The 24154-nt window shown below is 39.3% G+C and overlaps 1 protein-coding gene across 1 annotated transcript in view; it reads right to left on the reverse strand.

Moving 5' to 3' along the window:
* Positions 1-24154, reverse strand: part of pknox2 (pbx/knotted 1 homeobox 2) — a 354581-nt gene that overhangs the window by 88983 nt on the left and 241444 nt on the right. The window contains exon 5 of the mRNA XM_061896425.1: positions 3624-3795. Within this exon, the coding sequence (XP_061752409.1) occupies positions 3624-3795 (172 nt within the window). The remainder of the gene's footprint in view (positions 1-3623; positions 3796-24154) is intronic.

The raw sequence follows: 24154 nt of genomic DNA on the forward strand, positions 1-24154 counted from the left end.
TAGGAGGTACTTGAATTAAAAAAATGTTCACAGCAGGTACATCACTGAAAAAAGGTTGAAAACCACTGGTCTATCCGATTGGAATCTGATGTTTTGAAATGTCACTTAAGTCTAAACGGCAATGCGAACTAAATGCGACGCGTATGTGACTCTTTCGTCAGCTCTAGGTGAGCGAAGTCTTAAGTGTATGCAGGGAAAAACGCACCCCGCCAGCGAAAGTGTATTCTTCATCACAACATCCTGTTTCTGTGAGCAACTGCGCATGCAAGTGATGTCGACGCCACATTGGGGACTGTGCGGGTTTACACTGGAGTCTGATAAAGATCACATTTTACTTGCACTGTAAACAGGTAGCTACAAAAAACAGATGAAAAAAAAAATCTGATATGGGCACTTTGGCCTGCAGTGTTAACAGTCAGGGACAGAGGCGGAAGCAGATTTCTGTAACAAAGTTCTGCAGAAAAGTGACATTACATCACATTATATGTGCTTCTTACCCCTTGCGGTATTATTTTGCCGTGTTTGTTGCATTTTTGTTGTGTTTTGCTTGATTGTAAAAGATGTTGGTCGAGGAGGTGGTCTAAGAAGTCAAAGAGGCACTATATTCATTTGTTTTTAGTATTCAATGTTTTATCGTTCACAGTTAATATTGTAAAACCCACATTTTTTTGTGTGACTGCTCCAAAGAATTCACACGTGTTTTTTTTTCCCACGTACATTCTTGGTGTTCCATTCAGTAAAACAATATAACACTCCATTCCATTATTTGGTATGTCATAATAGTGTTAGTGTACCTGATACTGTACAGCAGATTTTTACAGCTTTGTATATATATATATATATATATATATATATATATATATATATATATATATATACACACATATATGTATATATATATACATACACACACACACACACACACACGCCCGCACGCACGCACGCACACTCACACTCACACACACACACACACACACACACACACACACACACACACACACACACACACACACACACACACACACACACACACACACACATACATGGGGCGGTATAGCCCAGTTGGTAGAGTGGCCGTGCCAGCAACTTGAGAGTTCCAGGTTCAATCCCCGCTTCTGCCATCCTAGTTACTGCCGTTGTGTCCTTGGGCAAGACACTTTACCCACCTGCTCCCAGTGCCACCAACACTGGTTTAAATGTACGTTTGTAACTTAGATATTGGGTTTCACTATGTAAAGCGCTTTGAGTCACTAGAGAAAAAGCGCTATATAAATATACTTAATTTCACACACACACACACACACACACACACACACACACACACACACACACACACACACACACACACACATCAGCCTCAAGACACATTTTTTTTTCTCAATGTGGCCCCGTGTCAAAATAACTGCCAAGGTCTGCTTTCAGTAAATAAGTGCAGCTAAATAACACTGACAGTACAGGATAGAAATACGTTTTGCACTAAATGTCATCATACACTTTAAGTCTGTTGATTAATTGTTCACTGTGGTTATATAATTTGTGTAATAAAGTAAAGCTATTCGTTTCTCAGTACTTTACTTTTCTTTTGTTAGAGTTGGGTTTACTATGATTGATAATAAAACTGAGTTAAAATCAAATCGTGAACTCAGCGTTAAACTCAAACGTGTACAGTAATTCATAAGCAATAATCGTTTGACGAGATGACTAAGCAGGAATATAAACACTGACTAGTTGACTATTAAAATAATTGTTACCGTAAATTACCGCACATTCTGTTTTCGTTACTTTTTTCCTACACTTTGAACCCTGCGGTTATAAGACGGTGCAGCTAATTTGTGGATTTTTTCTGATATCAACCATAATTGAAAACAGTTTAAAAAAAAACAAGCAAATACCCCTGGAAAATGTTTAATTGATTTTGCTATAGCGCAACCTTATGGACGAGTTTGTTCACTGCAGATGTCCTTCCATTTAAGGGTAGTGCTTTGTTTTTGTTTTTTCCCAGCCGTGCATATCGTTTCGACTTGTATGGATTCTTCATTCATAACTCCGAGCAACATTTGCAAGTTTTACAGTGTAACTACAGCTGTTTATACTTACTAAACCGCCCCATGTGTGATGTCTGTAAGAGTGTTTTCATGCCTTGCATTTGTACGTGCTATCGTAATGTAACGACACTAGCATAAGCTAAAATGCTTTTTAACGAGTGTCTGTGTTAGTATTATTAACTTACAATTTAGTATTGTTGCAGTTTCATAAATTCCTTGGTAAACTCACTAAGATGTCACTGTGCAGTCATTGAATCTATTTAGCTGATTGAAGAGCTAGCTTCCGCAGCTACTGTGTTCCTGAGAATGACTTGTTTTGTCCGATTAGCCGTTTTACTGCCGTGTTACAGACACCGTTTTGAAACAATTAAAGTATGTAAATAAACATTTACAAAATATTTTATATCGGTAAATATATGCAACTTATAGTCCGGTGAAGCTATTTTTTCTATTAAAATTTAGTGGTTGCGCTCTACAGTTTCAAAAATATGGTAATTGAAGTCCTAACTGTTACACCTATAATTGTTATCATTTTTGAAGGATATAACTTAGTGACTGTACGGTCGTATTCATCCACGTTTGGTTTAGTTAAAATTAGGTACGCTTCGATCGGGCTTTTATACTGCCGATACAATCATCCATGATTGAAATCAGTCTATACCGACTGTACATTTTTCCCCTAATTTATATTGAATGATATTGACAATTTAACAATTTCATTAATATTTATATTAGTTCCTTATTCTCTTTTATTATATACAATTGTTTGCTCAAACAAAGTCGATAGTACACAATACTTTAACAAAAGCAAAAACTACTATCTACTATATATTTATATCCTGGTTTTTGCCTTTAAAGTTCGCCTGTGTCCAGGTAAATATTACCAGGGATTGTTGCAAACAACACTCTCATTGTGATTATCTAATGATACTACCATTGCTATCGACACCACAAAAAGTAACGATCAATCCGTGTTGTTTGAAGCTAGCTCAGCAGCTAGCTTAGCAATTAGCATGTTTGTTCCTTCTCCCTTCGGTGTGTAACATGTTTAGCCTTATCCTTTAATGATAATGACTTTATTTGTTCGTTTACTTTATTTGCTGTGATAATGACCTTAAGGGAGCTGGGTGTGGGATACAAAGTTAGCTGCTAGCCGCCTCTTGTCAGTATCAGCCAGAGGGGGAACGCATTTATGATCAGCATTAAAAGGCATTAATCACCATTGGCTAATTATATACTTTTCAATGGAGATGGCCGAATCGATTGGTGCATCCTTAGTTCAAATAGACTTTGGTATGCTTTCTCTGATAGTTCAGTTGATTTAAGTGTGAATGCCAACATCTGAACAGCAAACAAATGGACCAAGAAGCGGTATGAAAGAAACCCATTTGTCGATTAGGAACAATAAAGCAGTCCGTCAACATCAAACTACAGAGTTATTGTGAATTTGAATCAAGGCACTGAACATATGCAGCCACAGCTCAGATTCAAACCCACAACCTTCTTGCTACTGCAAGCCGTACATCTCTACAGTATGGTAGCATTTTAAACAGTGAATTACTACATTTGTTTACCTACCAAATTGTCTAATTCTGGGTCTTCACTGAAGAAAGGTTTATGATCCCGCTCCTGCTGGTGAACAAAGTTTTCAATGTCGACATCAAAGCTGGCGGACGTGATGCACTCAGATCCTTGTGTCGCCTGCTCACATTTCTCAAACAGCAGAGCCAGCAGGGGGAACAATGGGTGTCTGGAAAGAAAGAAAGTTCAACATTTACCATTGCTTTTCATCCTCCTGGGTTATTTGCCTCTTATTTCTTAGAGTAGTTTTTATTTCCCAGGACATCTTGCTGTGAAACAAGAGAAGGTTGAGTTTCTGTTAAAGCGGAGTTAGCTGTTGGAACACACACTTGATAAGTTAAATTACATTTTTTGGATATTTCAACATCTGGGACGAATATTTACAAGTAAGATTTTGAAGGACATACCGCTAAGCTAACTTAACTAGGCCAAAACCCATCTGAAGTAAATGCTATGCTATCTCAACACATTATTGATATCTTAGCTTTTTTAGTGTTCTCAGGGCATTCAATCAATCAATCAATCAATCAATCAATCAATCAATCAATCAATCAATCAATCAATCAATCGATCAAACAATCAATCAATCAATCAATGGCCTGGATGAATGAGAATACCCATCGATATTTTTTTAGTGCCGTATATTACACAATTTATTTTTAGGGAAGTAAAAAATTAAGTGGAACAGTACACAAGTTCTACTCAAAGCTGATGTCCACAAAGCACGTGTGTGCAAAACTCAAATTTTATGAGCATAATAATATTTTACAACATTACAACTAGGGGTGTCTTGAGAACAAATTTTTCACTTCCGATACTATATTGGAGCCTTGGGTATTGGCCGATACTGATATTAATCTGCTAGAATATAAGCACTATTATTATTTTGGAGTGTGGAATGTCAGAAAAAGGCTTAATCAAGTAATATTACTCAAACAGAGAACAATGGTAGGCATGAAAACCCCTTATGACAGATTTAAGGTTTCAAATTGTAGCGTTAATTGTTTTTGAACACCTAGAGCAGTGTTTTTCAACCAGATCCAGTCTGGTGTGCCATGGGAGATTATCTAATTTCACCTATTTGGCTTAAAAATATTTTTTAGCAAACCAGTAATTATAGCCTGCAAATGATGTGTTGTTGTTGAGTGTCGGTGCTGTCTAGAGCTCTGCAGGGTAACCGTGTAATACTCTCAATATCAGTAGGTGGCTGCAGGTAGCTAATTGCTTTGTAGATGTTGACACAACGGGAGGCAGTGTGCAGGTAAGAACGTATTTAATAAATAAACAAAAGGTAAGTGCCCCTAAGAAAAGGTACTGAAGCTTAGGGAAGGCTATGCAGAACAAAAATAAAACTGAACTGGCTACAAAGTAAACCAAAACAGAATGTTGGACGACAGCAAAGACTTACTGTGGAGCAAAGATGGCTCCCACAATGTACATCCGAACATGACATGACAATGTCCCCACGATGAAGGATAAAAACAAAGTTCATGCGGGAAATATCGCTCAAAGGAAGACATGAAACTGCTACAGGAAAACTCAAGAGAAAAATCCACCAAAATACGAGCGCAAGACAAGAACTAAAAGACTACACACAAAAAAACAGCAAAAAAGTCCAAATAAGTCAGGGTGTGATGTGACAGGTGGTGACAGTACACCTATTTTGAGACAAGAGCTATAGTGATACATGCTTGGTTATGTTTTAAAGTCATATCCAACAATTGCGACAAATACTTTTTACTGTCAACTGAGTTTCGTTTTTTTAATGATTTCTGCTGGTGGTGTGCCTCCGCATTTTTTTAACTCAAAAAATGTGCCCTCGCTCAAAAAAGGTTGAAAAACATTGACCTAGAGGTCACAATGATTCATTAAACTAAGCTCATGACGCAGTAAGTTGAATGATGCATTTTCCCACACTTTTTTAGTTATGTAAAACATTTTTCATACTTTTTTAATCAAACTTATATTTTACTTTGTACTATAGCAAATTCATGGAAAAATGTTCAATTGTTTTTTTTAAATATTACATTTTCTACATAGGGCTTCACGGTGGTAGAGGGGTTAGTGCTTCTGCCTCACAATACGATGGTCATGCAGTCCTGGGTTCAATCCCAGGCTCGGGATCTTTCTGTGTGGAGTTTGCATGTTCTCCTCGTGAATGCGTGGGTTCCCTCCGGGTACTCCGGCTTCCTCCCACTTCCAAAAACATGCACCTGGGGATAGGTTGATTGGCAATACTAAATTGTGTGTGAATGTGGGTGTGAATGTTGTCTGTCTATCTGTGTTGGCCCTGCGATGAGGTGGCGACTTGTCCAGGGTGTACGCCACCTTCCGCCCGATTGTAGCTGAGATAGGCGCCGGCGCCACCGGCGACCCCCAAAGCGAATAAGCGGTAGGAAATGGATGGATTTTCTACATAGTTAAAACAAGTTTTGTACAATACTTGTACATCTACATTTGATACCAGATCCGTTTACTAACACAGTGCGCCACGAGAAACAATAAGAATATTTGGATAATGTTGTCAACATTAATATCTTAATTGTCATTATATTCATTTCTTGTCTTGCCTTATTAATGAAAGAGCAGGAACAGGTTGGGAACAAGTTTGCAGTTAAACTTCAAATGAAGCGGCCTGCCTGCCATTCATTATTGATATTTCACATGTGCTTATTCACGTAAGATGAGTCTATGGGGAACTATATGTCCAGCGCGTGATCTGGGTGTAAGGGGCGCCAATCTGGGTGTAAGGGGCGCCAGCCATCAAGTAACGATTATCACAAGAGTAGGTTTCTTATTGGTGCCAAATTAAAATCCAATTTGATATCTAGAAAATGTTTTAAAGAATAAAAAACAAACCTGATAATTTCAAAAGCAAATCTTTTCCTTATCATCTTTTCTACATTACATTGTGCTGATTTTTTTCTGCTTAATTTTTTTCTTCAATATGCTAGAAGACACTAAAAACAAGCCCTGTGATGCACATTGTCCCTGGGACGCACCCCTGTTTTTGTCCTATTTCACCGGGAAGACGAACTCTTAGCAAACAACTCATGGCTGCACTGCATACTTCCACAGCAAGTTGTTTTATGGCCACTCAAACTAACACTCTTTAGGCTTGTGGAGGTTCCCTGTTTTGCTGGATCTGCAGTCTGACTATATGCTTGATGCAATAAATACTTCTGTTCTTTAACAACTTATGTGTACCACTGGGGAATTGTGTACCCCTCTGTACTAAAACAAAGGCTGAACAACTGAAAAAAAAAAGAATATAACTTAGGCGTAATTTACTAAGCTCCAAATACCACGCCCAACACAGCGTTAGCAAACATTAAAATAGTGTCCACTAGTAGTGGGTGTATTGCCTGTGATCTACTAAGACTGCGTGTACAGTTGAAACGCAGTGCAAACCACCTTATTTTAAATGTTTTGCGTGTACTAAATGGGGCTTTCACCAGCGTGACACTCCATTATTTACTGCAAGTTCATTATAAACTGCTCCTACATGTGGTGTTATGTTTTCTTTTCAAACATGCAGGTGACATCTACCACTTTATATGGGCATTTTAGAAATTATGTATATTCAATCGTCCATCCATCCAATTTTCTACCGCTTGTCCCTTTTTACACTCGTTTTTTCATATGTGAAAAAACGAGTGTAATTAAAAAACACTATAAGACACCAAAACACATCAATTATATTTGTTTTGATTAGCCCTTAAAGTCACCCAACATGCAGTATAGAATTATAAAAGGACGTTTCTAAAAAGACAATATTGTAAATGGGTCATACTTGTAAATCGCTTTCTACCTTCAAGGTACTCAAAGCGCTTTGATATGATTTCCACATTCACCCATTCACACACTGATGGCTGGAGCTGCCATGCAAGGCCCTAACAAAGACTCATCAGGACCAAGGGAGAAGTGTCTTGCTCAAGGACACCAGAGACGTGACGAGGTTGGTAGAAGGTGGGGATCGAACCTTAGGTTGCTGACACGGCCAATGTCAATCCGTTTTAGATACACCGTCTGGTGCCCCTGGACACATCGTTAGTGATGTAACCCGAAACCACAGGGGGTTTCGGGTCTTTCAACAATCAAATCTACTCCCAAGTTTGGCGACCCAGCTGGGGTTGATCAAGCCCCAGCAAGTGTCCAGGTAGTGCGACCCTCCATGCCAGGCTTCTCCCCTCCTGATCCACAGCCTTCTCGAGGCCACTTCTACTGCATCAGTGGCCTACTTGATGGCCCATTGCTGGCTGGCTCTTGTAATACCCTGCATTTTTTAGGCCCTGCAGACTCACAAACCCCCGGTGTCCCACTTTGAAGGGTTGGCCTCTTGCCCGCCAACCATTGCTGCGACACTCCTCCACTAGCTCAGCATACTTTGCCCGCTGTCTACTGTTCACCTCCTCCATGCGGTCCTCTGAAGGCACAGTTAGCTCCAAGGGAATCCCCTGCTTTGAGGCTACTGAGGTAAGAACGATGTCTAGCCTAGATGTTCTCTTGGGGAACTTCAGCCGCTTCCCCAGATCTACTGCCATCCCCCAATCGTGTGCCGTTGCAAAACAATCCAAAAGAGGTGTTCCGGGGCCACTGCTGTAGACTTTTCCTTAGCTCTAATAAAAGCGATGGTGTTCTTCACTGGGCGAAGAGTCCTACTTTGGCAAAGCAGATGGAATTTGCGATGACTTTCAAGACCTGGTCATGCCGCCAGCGGAAGTGCCCCTCGCTTTTGTGCATCACCTTAGGATGTACTCCAAGGCTCCTCCCCTCTGGCAGATGGTGCAAGCTGGTGTTTCCACCTTCCCCCAAATGAAGAGATTGGACAGATTTGGCAACACGTCATAGACCACCTGAATGTAGAATTTTATCATATTTCCACAGCTCGGTCTATGTGACCTTGCGCTCTGCAGCTTGCTCCCATATTGTCCAGGCTTCCTGCTACCGCATTCTCACCATCTGGCTGGCTCGCTTCTTCTCAACATCTGCTCAAGAATCAGCGAACTTCTCTCTGTCCCCTGCGGCACTGTGCTGACTTGACACACACATAGGACGGAGGATTCACATCTGTCCATCGTCTGTCTTTGCAGCGACGACACTGATCCTTCAGCCGTGTTTGGAACAGATCAGTTTGGATACACTTTTCAGACATGCTAAATGAATACGCAAATTCAGAAGCCGCAATCACTTTCTAGTTTAGTAAACCAGGCTGTGTGTGCTGTATGATTATATTTGCATTTTGTTCTTCGGGGACGGCGTGGCGCAGTTGGGAGAGTGACCATGCGTAACCCTAGGATCCCTGGTTCAATCCCCACTTGGTACAAACCTCGTCACGTCCGTTGTGTCCTTGAGCAAGACACTTCACCCTTGCTCCTGATGGGTGCTGGTCAGCGCCTTGCATGGCAGCTCCCTCCATCAGTGTGTGAATGTGTGTGTGAATGGGTGAAAGCGCTTTGAGTACCTTGAAGGTAGAAAAGCGCTATTCAAGTACAACCCATTTACCATTTACCATTCTTCCCGTATTGTGGGCGTTCTGACGATCTGCATAGATGTTACATATTAAGAAAGCCAGAGACACAAAGTGGATCCTTATTCTGCTCACTGAGCAAACGCAGACGCAATCTACTTTGCACACGCTTCGTAGATCAGCTTTGCGTGTGCTGTCAGGTTTGCATGTGTTTTAGTACACCAAAACCTTTCAGTCTCATACTCATTATAATCCATCCATCCATTTTGTACCGCTTGTCCCGTTAAAGGTAATTAATTAAATTACCAATGATTGTCAAACACACACTAGGTGTGGTGAAATTTGTCTTCTGCATTTGACCCATCCCCTTGATCACCCCCTGGGAAGTGAGGGGAGCAGTGGGCAGCAGCGGTGCCGCGCCCGGGAATCATTTATGGTGATTTAACCCCCAATTCCAACCCTTGATGCTGAGTGCCAAGCAGGAAGGCATTGGATCCCATTTTTATAGTCTTTGGTATGACTCGGCCGGGGATTGAACTCACAACCTACCGATCTCAGGGCGGACACTCTAACCACTAGGCCACTGAGTAGGCCATAAAATTAGATTAATAACCAATTAAAAAGCGCCAACAATACTTCATTTACATTTTGTGACTTGAATATTAACCACGTATTAGTGATATTGTTATTATAAGCGCTAACACAGACAAACTATTTATAGCGGCGCCATGATCAGTACCGTGTGTCACTGTGTTTACATCATCGAGTGGTCTGCTGCTTCCTCACTTCCCTGCAGGTTTGTAAATTGTAAATCATGCCTTTCACCTTAAAAGTAGATGGCTACGAATATAATACCACAAGTTCGATCACTTTGACCACCAATTAGGACCTGGAATTGGCGAGAACGACACAAAAAGTGCTTGTGTCTCATCTGGGAATATATAAACATTGTAGCAGTGGGCACCCTATTGACAGCAGACCTTGTACAGTAAGTGATGTTTTATCATGTGTGTTGGCTCTCAAAAAGTCTGCAATGAGCATTAATCAGTGATGAAAAAAAGCAAACATCATGATGCGTTTTTTTAAATCATTGCGTCGCGTATACGTAAAATGATCAAAATACGTAAACATTAAAAGTTTTTATAATAGTGCCTGTTACTACATTCCATATAAACTTACATCATGTATATAAAACCTTAATGGAGGTGTTTGGATGTTTTTTAGGGGCTCTATAAGCAAAATTGTACGGCTTCCTTAAGCTCCATTGTAAGCAGACTTTTGATCGACTGTATTATTTAGAATGCAAAAAAATATATACAAAAAATATATCCGTCATTATTTTTTTCATAATGATTGTTAAGTCTGACATCACCAAGGTCAGAATAAAATCCTAAAAACAGCGTCTTTGGCAGTGGACATTTGTTTTCGGTCTATTTTACGAGCGTTATACATTTCGGAACAAATAGCCCAATGCAAAAATACAAGCGTCCACAGAGAACTCTGGCTCTTAGGAGGATACACAAGTTGGAAAGGAGGGGATCAAAAACCTTGCTTGCATCCGATAGATCGACACATTTTTTAAATATTTTTTCTCCACATTTTTTCAAAAACAATAAACAACTCCATTCTAATTACAACACATAAATGTGGTACAGTGTAGTGTGTAAAGGGTCCCACAAGCATGGCTAGGACCCCTGCACAGACTAACCTGTGATTCTCATTTGCATCCTCTAATAGTCCTCTATATTATACTCTAATCTGCCTGATCCCAATTTAATGTCGCTCCTTCAGCCAGACGTGGCTGGCATACTAAGCAGGAGGGTCACATGCAGAGTAAAGAATCTCTGCCTTGTCTGTTTAATGGCTACTCGTGGGGGGGTGGGAAAGCATGAGGTTTTAATAAGACCAAAACTAATGACGGTGTAAGGTTTTCTGGCGCTATTTATATTGAAATTATTTGATCTCAGAAAAATAATATTTTTTTCAAATCAATCAATAAACAAAGAAGAAATAAGATGCATGGTTTTGCAAGGTAAACACGCTTGAGCATTGAGGAATGTTTACGCACCCAACAATTAGTCACCGGAAAAAAATTATGAAAACAATTGTTTAAATCCAATTGTTTGGTGACGATAAGAACAACAAAACATTAATTTATTTTGCTAACTATATCAGTTGTTTCCAATCACTACAAACAAAGTGACACAAGGGCTATTTCACACTGCAGCGTATGATGTCCAAGTCTGATTTTGTGTATATTCTAGGACTGTTTTTCAACTATGGATTTCCATAGTTGACTTTGATTCGTTACATTTTGCCCATAGTCAATCATCGAATCCATGGCGTTTTGTTTTTTAAACAAAAAAAAAACAACAACAGATGATATCCTGCCTTCCACCCGAGTGTAGCTGGGATAGGCTACAGCCTACCCACGACCTCGAAAGGGACAAGCCATAGAAAATGAATGGATGGATGTAGTAGTACAAAGGTTTTCAACAAGGGATCTCCCAGAGATGCAGCATTTTTTGGTTGATTAGAATTTTGTTATAAGATTTTTTTATATTCCCCCTGCAATTATTCAAGAAATTGTAATTAATTTTAATACACTTTAATATCTATCCAATATATTGTAGTGTAGTTTGGAAATTACAGTGGAAAGGCCGCCCAACTCACTGTAAAAACATGACTTATTATATAGTCTTTCAACTTTTCTTGTAATAAGACCATATTTTTCGTTATGTTAAATGGAATCTGTATCTACATCTAAAATAAAATGACTTATTATATTATTATAGTATTCATGTTCGCGTATAAGATAGCCAAATGGCTAACAATTAGGATGCTAGTTGTCAGTTAGAAATAAGTGTGCAAGTTGCCAGTTAGCAAATAATATGTTACTTGCCAGCTAATGAATAATGCGATAGTTGTCAGCTAGCTATTAGCGCACCAGATGCCAGCTAACGATTAGGGTGCTAGTTGCCAGCTGGCGATTAGTGACTTAATTGCCAGCTAATTACTAGCGGCCATATACTGTAATATTTAAACATCTTATTACACTATTGTACAATAACAAGGTATCCTTAGGACTATTTTAATCTAAAACACAATTATAGTTTTAGAAGGGGGTTCTTGCTCCTTCTCTGGATTAGTTTGGGGGTCCCTGGCCTGAAAAACGTAAAAGACCCCTGTAGTAGTGTATACTGAGGAGTCACCAGGTGACAGAAACGTCACATGGATGCGCTCTAGTGTGTGACTATTCCTATTTAATTAAAAAAAAAGTTTGAAATATTACAGTTTTTCATGAAAGATAAAACAAAATTCAGATTTGCAACTTTTCCACCTCAAAAAAAGGCTAAACTACAGTTTGTGAGGTTATTGGCTTTGGCACGGAACCAAGAGAACATCAAACTTGACTAAATAGAGCAAGTAAACGTTGAAACAAAGTGCTATCTTGTGACGGACAAAATTATAAACAGACATGAATTATCTCTTACTTTATAAAAAAACTATTTGTCTGCACACAAGTCTTTTCTAATACTGAACGCAATCGATTATCTCCTAACACACTTGCTGTATGAAGGGGGGCCTCTATAAGCTCTATAGTCATAAGAGTTATGAGTACATACTAGGTTTAAATAGCTATATTATGTAAAAGAACATTGTACTGATAATGTTTGCAGTTCTGCACATTTAAAAAAAATCTAAAAATCACAACAATTGATATGACCTTTGCACAGAAGTAAGGATTAAGGTAGATGGGGTATGAACACTCAAGCACTTTCATTGACGAGAATCGAACGGCAGTGTGTGCATCGCCGCCTAGTCATCATCGGGTGTTTTCCAGTTTCCTACAATATCTTTTCCAACCATCCACAGACGCAAACCCCCCCATCATGTCAGCAGCCACGAGCAGCGGGTTCTATCTGCAGTGCGACAGAGTGGTGATTGCAGGCTAGGGAATCATTACAAGGGCCATAAAACAACGATTTACAGGACAGCCAGCGAGTGGAGTCAGCACGGTGTGCCAGCCTCTGGCCCTGCGGCGCGCTGGGTCACAGAGGACAAGCCCAGAACGAAGGCCAGCGGGGTTTGCATGATGACTTCGACAGGAAGGTGAAGAACGTGGCGACTTGAGAAGAATCTGGCTTAGCTAACCGTGAGGGTGACACAGACGAAATAGCAGAAGGTTATATACAGTCATGTTTTTTTTATTACAGTATGGGTTCTCAAGAGGCAAACCTAAACAAACAACACTTGGATATGCATTACGAGTAGCCTGTGTACAACAATATTTTACAGGAGTGTCACTGTCTTAACAAATCACAAATCACTTAGCATGGCATTTCCATGCCATGCTACTTATTGCATTGTATGGTTTCCAGACTTGAGCGCCTATGTATGCTAAGCTTACCGGTCGTGTAACTGTGGACCAGCTCTATACTCTCGGCAGGGTTCTTGAGGGTGCATAGGAGTTTGCCCAACCAGTCTACATGTGCTTTGTGGACATGGAAAAGGCATTCGACCGTGTCCCTCGGGAAGTCCTGTGGGGAGTGCTCAGAGAGTATGTGGTATCGGACTGTATGATTGTGGCGGTTCGCTCCCTGTATGATCAGTGTCAGAGCTTGGTTCGCATTGCCGTGAGGGTTACAGTGAGGGTTGGACTCCGCCAAGGCTGTCCTTTGTCACCGATTCTGTTCATAACCTTTATGGATAGAATTTCTAGGCGCAGTCAAGGCCTTGAGGGGTTCAGGTTTGGTGGCTACAGGATTAGGTCTATGCTTTTTGCAGATGATGTGGTCCTGATGGCTTCATCTGGCCAGGATCTTCAGCTCTCACTGGATCGTTTCGCAGCCGAGTGTGAAGCGACCGGAATGAGAATCAGCACCTCCAAGTCCGAGTTCATGGTTCTCGCCCGGAAAAAGGGAAGACTGCCCTCTCTGGGATGGCACTCCCCATCTCCTCCCTCCTCCCCATTTCCGGGATGGGGAGGAGACCCTGCCCCAAGTTGAGGAGTTCAAGTACTTCGGAGTCTTGTTCACGAGTGGGGGAAGAGTGGATCGTGAGCTCGACAGGCGGATTGGTGCGGCGTCTTCAGTAATGCGGACGTTGTATCGATCCGTTGTGATGAAGAAGGAGCTGAGCCGGAAGGCAAAGCTCTCAATTTACCGGTCAATCTACGTTCCCATCCTCAACTATGGTCGTGAGCTTGGGTCATGACCGAAAGGACAAGATCACGGGTACAAGCGGTCAAAATGAATTTCCTCCGCCGGGTGGCAGGGCTCTCCCTTAGAGATAGGGTGAGAAGCTCTGTCATCCGGGAGCAACTCAAAGTAAAGCCGCTGCTCCTCCACATCGAGAGGAGCCAGATCAGGTGGTTCGGGCATCTGGTCAGGATGCCACATGAACGCCTCCCTAGGGAGGTGTTTAGGGCACGTCCAACCGGTAGGAGGCCACAGGGAAGACCCAAGATACATTGGGAAGACTATGTCTCCCAGCCGGCCTGGGAACGCCTTGGGATCCCCCGGGAAGAGCTGGACGATGGGGCTGAGAAGAGGGAAGTCTGGGCTTCCCTGCTTAGGCTGATGCCCCCGTGACCCGACCTCGGATAAACGGAAGAAGATGGATGGATGGATGGAACAATGACTATGTTTCTTAACTAAACTGTCAATACAATTTAAGTGTAAATGAAAATCCACCACAGTTGTCTTATTGTTTGCACTTAAGAAACTTCTCAGTGACTTTAGCTCCAGAATTCTTCTGTTTGTTTGTGATTGGCATTAAAGCTACAAGTGGTGGAAAAGCATATTACAACTGAATATCACTGCGGTCCATACAAACCACAGCTGAGAAACGGATATTATTGTGGTGGCTATCAAAAAGGCGCTAATTGTTTTTATACAGTAGTAATTGTTTTTATTATTCAGACAAACAATATAACTGAAACATTAAAATCAAAAACAAACAGTAGATTATTCATTTAAACAGCAGAAGATTGTATGCAAACTCCAACAATGTGAAGCACTTTCAAAGTTATAGCTATCTCGGAAACATGGATAGATACTAAAAAAGGAATTGATTTTGAAGATATGAACTAAATTACATCAACAGAACCACAAGAACGGATGAACTTAAACTACAAAGTGGTAAAAACTATGACATTAGCTATTGAAAATATCTTTGAATGTATAACCATTCAAATATAAACATATTAATCACCTGCATATATCGATAACTTAACTCAAACATTGATATGTTTGAGGACTGGATTAAGACAAATTTTACTGAAATTAGTCAAAAAATGTCTTTCTTTTGTGGAGACTTCAACATTGACCTCTTGAACCCTAACATACAAAAGTCCATCGATGACTCTATTGACACAATGTATAGCCTAAGTTTATATCTGAAAATCACAAGACCATGCAGAATCTCAGGACATGGCGCCACACTTACTGATAATATTTTTACCAGTGATTTGGATAATACCACCACGAGTGGTCAGCTAATATCATACATCAGCGATCATCTACCAGTTTTCATACTCAATGGCGTAGTGGTTAGAGTGTCCGCCCTGAGATCAGTAGGTTGTGAGTTCAAACCCCGGCCGAGTCATACCAAAGACTATAAAATGGGATCCATTGCCTCTCTGCTTGGCACTCAGGATCAAGGGTTGGAATTGGGGGCTAAATCACCATAAATGATTCCCGGGCGCGGCACCGCTGCTGCCCACTGCTACCCTCACCTCCCAAGGGGTGATCAAGGGGATGGGTCAAAGGCAGAGGACAATATTTTACCACACCTAGTGTGTGTGTGACAATCAATAGTACTTTAACTTACTTTACTTTAACTTTGTTCTCTATAACGGAAACAAAAAGAAGAGGAACATTGATAACAAAAACATTTCAAGAAATATTCACAAAACAAAATACAACAGCTTTTAAGAATGATCAGTGAAAATGATGTAGATCAGTGGTCCCCAAACTTATAGATTCCGGGGTCGCATTGGGTTGAAATAATTTGGCCGTTGGCCGGGCTATATATATATATACATATATATATAGATATATACACACACACACATATATATGTATATATACATATATATATACTTACATATTTATATATATATGTATATATATATATATATATATATATATATACACACACACACACACACATATATATATACTGTATATACACACACACATATATACACACACACACACACATATATATATATATATATATATATATATATATATATATATATATATATATATATATATATATATATATACATACATATATATATATATATATACATTTTCTACCGCTTATTCCCTTTGGGGTCGCTGGCGCCTATCTCAGCTACAATCGGGCGGAAGGCAGCGTACACCCTGGACAAGTCACCACCTCATCGCAGGGGCAATCAAACAAAGCACCAATAGGATTCAGTTTAAGAAACTGTTCCAACTACAAGTGTTTACAAAGTACAAAGAAGAACAATCATCACAAATATCTTGGGGAAAAAAAAGAGATAATGATTATGTTTGTATGTAATATTTCTTTACTTTTTTATGGTATATTTATTTATTAACTGTTCTGTTACAAACAGAGAACAAATAAATTGGATACAACTGCTATGATATGAAAGGGGTTAGGAGTAAATAAGCTGTGCTTTTTCCTACTCCTTTTCAGACATGCTGTAATAAAACAACTTGATATATGTGATGCATTGCATTGTAATTGTATTGCATGCATGTTCCAAATAAACTGAACTGAACTGAACTGAACAATGGGCCCTGGCCCTATGGTTCAGAACACTTGTCCACACAACCTGCACTGGTGGTGCTTCGGTCAAAATGTTGCATACATTTGTATTTTTGTGAAGTCATTTACAAACAGTAAACATGGTCGGCTATAGGCTACTAGGAGCTAGCAGCTACAAAACAGCTAAGCACACACACTAGATGTACGTCATAAGGCTCCTTAATTGAACAATACAATACAAGTATTAAATAATGATAGAACTATAATAGTACTTACACATGCAAAGTCTCCAACTTAGAAGATTTTTAGAATGTATCCAGTAACAAACGTGGCCACATCATTCAACTTGCTATGTCATGAGCTTAACGTAATAAATTATTAAAACCACTAGGTGTCGCCTAACACAATTTGTCATAAGGTTAGTGTTTTCGTACCTACCATTGTTCTCTGAGTAATCTCACTTAAACCTTTTCTAACAATCTACACAACAAAATAATAAAAGGATGTACATTTATGCCATAATGTTTGAGCTTTTTATACGTACCATTGTTCTCTATTTGACTAATTTTGTTTGATCAAACCTTTTCTGACATTCCCCACCACAAATAATGATTATAAAAATAATGATTATGTATTGTGGTTGTGTATTGCAAGTGAAAAGCCATGACAAAGTCCAGTATAAGTCAGCAATCATCGCCTCCTCGGCAGCAAATAAACTACATTTCTTACAAGTATCATCCCCAGAAAATGAGGAATAGCTAAATATGCTACACACCTGAGGAGGATATGCTGACATTTCACTAGATCTCTTGAACTTAAGTTAACAGAGGTGGGAGGATTGATACAAATATTGACAGTAATTATAACAAGTTTTTATTTTATTTTTATATTGTACTATATTAATAGTGGTTAGAATAGATCGGTCCTTTTCAAATAGTGGGTCAGGCCACACCAGGCGGGGCGCAGTGCGATGCCAGGGGGCGGGCGTGACTATGCTTTGTCTCCGTCCCAGAATAGGACTAAGCTAATGTAGCACTTGGCTTAACTATAACCATGGTGGGAGACAGGGAAAGGCTTGTGTGTTGTTTCCTTTAATGTTGATAAGCTTGTAATGTTATGCAGAAGTATTGTTATAACAATCTTATAGCCACATTACACTTTTTATAGTGGACAGTGGGTGGGTGGGTGGGTGGGGGGGGGGGGGTGGCGACGACAATGTTCTTCTTCCTAGGGGGCCCTTAACAGAAAATAATTGAGAAACACTAGATTTGATCAACATTTTTGATTATCAGAAAAAATAAATGTCGTTTTTGTTTGTTTACAAACTCTGCAATAGGAGGGCAATAAGTGCAAAAAACAAACGATTTAAATCAGAGTACAATATAATTAGAATATTTGATTGATATTGCAACAACACCATTCAAAGTTTTTATCTGATTAGAATTGTGATTTGAAAATTTAATGAAAGGGAATAAGCGGTAGAAAATGGATGGATGGATCTTGAACATTTTTAGTATGAACTTGGTAATGGATCAATAACCCCATTTGTCGTATCACTCAAAACTAATGTAAAATATTCAAAGCCACCAAGCCCCACCCTATCATAAAAAAATATATCCTTGTCCATTTGTCTAGTTAGTATACTTAGTTAAACTCTTGAAATTTCCAGAATTACCTGAAAACAGTGCCCTTAAAAGGGTATGCAGAACCAACTTTTCTTATCTGTCGGCACCTATTATGTACTTGGGATCCTCATAAGTCCCAAAAATTTAAAATGAAACCATTAAGAAATGGCGGAAACATTTATAAAGCAATCTTGCTTTCTTCCAAACTTACTACAAATGTGTTGTTCAGAATTTGGGACTCTAGTGACGTATTTTGTCTTAGTTACGTAGGGTAGAGGTTTTTCCTAAAATCCGTCCGTTTTATTCAGTTGTAGTCAATACATTTCTCATTTTCCTGTTTCCTCTTGTTGTGGAGCAGACTGACTCGTACATGCACACGCATACTAAAATCCTACGCTGTTGCCATTTCTAATACAAAGTAGCCGAGAGTCCTACCTATCTATCATGCTAAAAACCTCAACATGGCTGACAAACTGGAGACACAGTCGAAAGGGGCTCGGCCTAGAGGAGGACTTCTGTACGTAAATAAGACTCATTCTCAAGAGACGATCAGAAAGTGGTTTGAAGATGGTTTCTGAAATGTAATTATTGCAAAATTTTGACCAAAGAATCACCCTCAGGGATCCCAGCAGGGTAAAAAAAAAAAAAAAAATGAATAGAGGAATTCAAAGTGATTAGGTGGAGTCAAAGTTGTCCTTTTGCGCATTGAAGGGATTTTTTACCATTTTTAAGATGTTTTGGAATGCATTTTCTGCATAGAAATGGCAAAAAATTAATAAACCTTACCAATGGTTTCTAACTATTAGATGCTATAGCTCTTTGGCCGACCCAATGTGCTGTTAAAATAATCACTGCTAAAGAAGTGAAATCACTGCTCCAAATATGTTGTCGTGAAGCTGACAGAGTCAGCGTTTTGTACTTTTGTGGAGATGAGTTCTAAGAGTCTTATACAGGTCGGGAAGGGCTGTTTCGCTGGGATATTTACAACCAGGAAAGCGGTGAAATCCGACATTCTTCACCACTGAGAGCCTTTGATTATCCGATACTATGAACTCCATTAGTTTACCGCAAATGCCGACTCCACGTTGTAATTTTCGTGACAACTTTACTTTCCGCTGGAATGAATTTGTTAGGGTTTTTGATGTTTTTGTCCCGCCTCGTTAGCTTCAGCCGTGGTAACTTACATGCATGTGCATGCGTGCACATGAATGGCAGGCTTTTTAAGTGCTTTATTAGGCTGCTTGTATTGAAAGGTCCTGCATGTGTCCCATCCCCCGAAACAAAGATACTGCAAAGTTTGCATATTGCCATACGAGTTTATAATATTGGCACACCGCCGTCATGATGTCTGCTTTGTTAACGCAGTCCTCCATTAGTGCTTTGGTCTTCCATTTCCCGAGAAAAGAGGCAAAGAAAAAGTTATTTTCGTGTAGCAACATTAGCATGATACCAGACTTTTTGGATTGTTTGCGCTCCATTTAGGTTTTTCACTCCAGGTTTCTTAAAAAATACATATTAGTATCAGAATCAGAATCAGAATCAGGCATACTTTATTAATACCAGAGGGGAAATTAAAATTTTCAGCACAATCCCATTCAAGATCAGACAAACATTAAAGGGAGACAGGACAGGAGCGCTGACGGGTCTGCCAACTTCCAGCGCCCCTTACAAAAAAGGCGAGATACAGGTAAACAAATGGGGGGGAATGACAGAAAAGAATAAAAGATTAAAATAAAATAAATAAAAAAAATCGGTCCAAGCCTATGGTATTTGAGATTTAGTTACAAGTACTTTCCAGTACTAATACCTCCCAAAAATATGTTGTATTGGCATCGGAACATCCCTATATTTTAGTGATTTAAGTAATTCTTTGGTGTATCAGGATTAAGAGCCAGCGTACCACTATAGTTTGACAATCTCTGGGCTGGACGAATAGTGGAATTCCGCTATATGGAGGACATCTCTCCCGTCAAAGGCAAAAACCCAGTAACTCAATTTTGAGCAAAACTGAGCTGATAATAATTTTGTAGTTCCTAGGTGATATGCTTTACATTAGTGTATGCGATATTGTAATTTGTTCCGTAAGTAAGCTGTTACGCGCATGGCAGGACCTAGCAACTACCACATAACCGCGTGGATACAACAGAAAAACCTAGTATCTCAAGGGACCAATCGGAGCTTCTTTGTCAGTCGCCTTATTGTCTTTAATGAGACATTTGCACGAATGGAGGCCGATGGTCAACCTGATTATGTGATACTATGGCACGAGGGGATATTTGGAAGATTGGCCCAGGACGTTGCAAGCACCTTCATTAAATGTATTGTTCTTGATTCTTTCCCTTGCATACTCTTTTGGGCAGATAACTGTGGAGGTCAAAATAAAAACTGGACGCTGTACACGGCTCTTGCCCAATGTGCAAACGCAGAGTGGGGCCCACCCGAGATTATGATAAAATATCTGGAGAAAGGGCACACGTTCATGAGAGCAGATTCAATCCATGGCTCAATCGGCAAGAAAATGAAAGCTCAAGAAAACATCTATACGTTTGATGACTTTGTAGATCTTTGTAAGACAGCATCAAGATAGATTGGTTTTCCTTTGTTTTCTCAAAATCATCTAGAAGCGAGTTACTAGGTTTTGCCTTTGGACGGGAGATCTGGGATGCCTGCACCATTACATGGTATGGTAAATATTGTAACAATATTTAATCATGTTAATCATGTGTTGAATATTAAAGAAAAAGAAAAACATAATATCACCTCTTTAGATACTTACATGTCTGACTTCCGGAATTTCAGGTATAATTAATGAGGATTTTTTTGTGTGTGCTCTGGCTTGTTAAACAGGTCCATCGATCTTTGTATCTAGTGGTGAAACTGTTTTTTAAAGCGGATTTATTAGGACCTATTTGTGATTTGACTAATTCAGTATATGACCGAGAAATGGAACAATATGTTATTAGTATGCTTGTAGTTTGAATTGCGCAACAATGCTGTGTCCTACTCAGAGCTGTGTATCATCTAAAATATTATATGATGCATTACTGTTCTAAACTTCTGCAAATTGCTGACCCATTCCACAAAACTAAGGTTACTGTAAACTCATTTAGTTATTTAAAATGCCGTTTAATAAGACTCAATTAAACGTAATCTTGATTTCTTTTCAGAACAGCACAAAACAGGTCAATTACAACATTTCAGTGCATTAAAGTTTACTGACAAGAACGGCCATTACTACAACAGATTTTAGTGCACAACACTTTTATGGTTAAATGAACCCAAGTTATTCAAAATGTAATCATCTTTTTTTCATCATTCTTAGTTTTTCTTTTTTTTTTTACACAGGAACACAAATGCAATTATAAATTCATAGTAAAGCCCTTGAGGGATACATACAGTAAGGTACAAACCCCGTTTCCATATGAGTTAGGAAATTGTGTTAGATGTAAATATAAGCGGAATACAATGATTTACAAATCATTTTCAACACATATTCAATTTAATGCACTACAAAGACAAGATATTTTATATTCAAACTCATAAACTGTATTTTTTTTTGCAAATAATAATTAACTTAGAATTTCATTGCTGCAACATGTGCCAAAGTAGTTGGGAATTGGGATGTTCACCACTGCGTTACATCACCTTTTCTTTTAACAACACTCAATAAACGTTTGGGAACTGAGGAAACTAATCGTTGAAGCTTTGAAGGTGGAATTCTTTCTCATTCTTGTTTCATGTAGAGCTTCAGTCGTTCAACAGTCCGGGGTCTCCGCTGTCGTATTTTACGCTTCATAATGCACCTCACATTTTCGATGGGAGACATGTCTGGACTGCAGGCGGGCCAGGAAAGTACCCGCACTCTTTTACTACGAAGCCACGCTGTTGTAACACGTGGCTTGGCATTGTCTTGCTGAAATAAGCAGGGGCGTCCATGATAAGGTTGCTTGGATGACAACATATGTTGCTCCAAAACTTGTATAAACCATTCAGCATTAATGGTGCCTTCACAGATGTGTAAGTTACCCATGCCTTGGGCACTAATACACCCCCATACCGTCACAGATGCCGGCCTTTAAACTTTGCGCCTATAACAATCCGGATGTTTATTTTCCTCTTTGTTCCGGAGGACACCACGTCCACAGTTTCCAAATATAATTTGAAATGTGGACTCGTCAGACCACAGAACACTTTTCCACTTTGCATTAGTCTATCTTAGATGAGCTCGGGCCCAGAGAATCCACTGGCGTTCCTTGGTGTTGTTGATAAAAGGGTTTTGCTTTGCATAGTAGAGTTTTAACTTGCACTTACAGATGTAGCAACCAACTGTAGTTACTGACAGTGGTTTTATGAAGTGTTCCTGAGCCCATGTGGTGATATCCTTTACACACTGATGTTGGTTTTTGATGCAGTACCACCTGAGGAATCAAAGGTCCGTAATATCATTGCTTACGTGCAGTGATTTCTCCAGATTTTTTGAAACTTTTGATGATTTTACGGACCATAGATGGTAAATTCCCTAAATTCCTTGCAATAGCTCGTTGAGAAATGTTGTTCTAAAACTGTTCGACAATTTGCTTACAAATTGGTGACCCTCACCCCATCCTTGTTTGTGAATTACTTTCATGGAAGCGACTTTTATACCCAATCATGGCACCCACCCGTTCCCAATTAACCAGCACAACTGTGGGATGTTCCAAATAAGTTTTTGATGAGCATTTCTCAACTTTATCAGTATTTATTGCCATCTTTCCCAACTTCTTTGTCACATGTTGCTAGCGTCAAATTCTGAAGTTAATGATTATTTGCAACAACAAAAAAAAGGTTTATCAGTTTGAACATCAAATATGTTGTCTTTGTAGCATATTCAACTGAATATGGGTTGAAAAGGATTTGCAAATCATTGTATTCCGTTTATATTTACATCCAACACAATTTCCCAACTCATATGGAAACGGGGTTTGTAGAAAGGTGTTATCAGCAGGATGCCGTTAAATTTGCATATACTGTAATCATGTTTGGCTGTATGAATGATGTGGTTTAAATTTAGTTATTTATTTAAACCTCTTAAACTGGGGACTTAATAACTTAAGGCTGGTACACAGCCTTAAGTTAATTAATTACTGTTCCCATAGTTACTGTTTTGGTGATAACAGAGTTAGAGTGTAACGGCGTTACTGTGTTATTTTTACAATAACAAGTAGTCTAATTAATTACTGTTCCCATAGTTACTGTTACTGAGTGTGAATTGGCATGTTACTACAGTTTGGTTGAATGAAGCGCAAAAATGTCAAGTTTCTGCCACACATCAGAGAGCAAGGGTGATGATGACAAAATTATTGTCAGTAACAGAGAAATACGCTGATACATGTGATACATGTGAGTCTGCTGAGTTACTAACTCAATAACTTTTTGGCAGAAGAAATTAGTAACTATAACAAAATACAAAAAAAATACCAACACTGATGAAGTTATTCTAAATCTTAAGATTTGTTTTTTTAGTCTGTTACAGACCCCACACATAAAGACATAAATTACAGGCATTGTGAAGTTGTGGTCTTTATGTGTGAGGTGTGCTACCATTATGGATGATTTCCTATCACAATTATCGTGGCCCAAATTATCATGGTTATCATTATTATCGCGGTATTGTTGAATGTCCTCAA

This window comes from Nerophis ophidion, linkage group LG04 (assembly GCF_033978795.1).
Source record: "Nerophis ophidion isolate RoL-2023_Sa linkage group LG04, RoL_Noph_v1.0, whole genome shotgun sequence".
Taxonomy (NCBI): domain Eukaryota; kingdom Metazoa; phylum Chordata; class Actinopteri; order Syngnathiformes; family Syngnathidae; genus Nerophis; species Nerophis ophidion.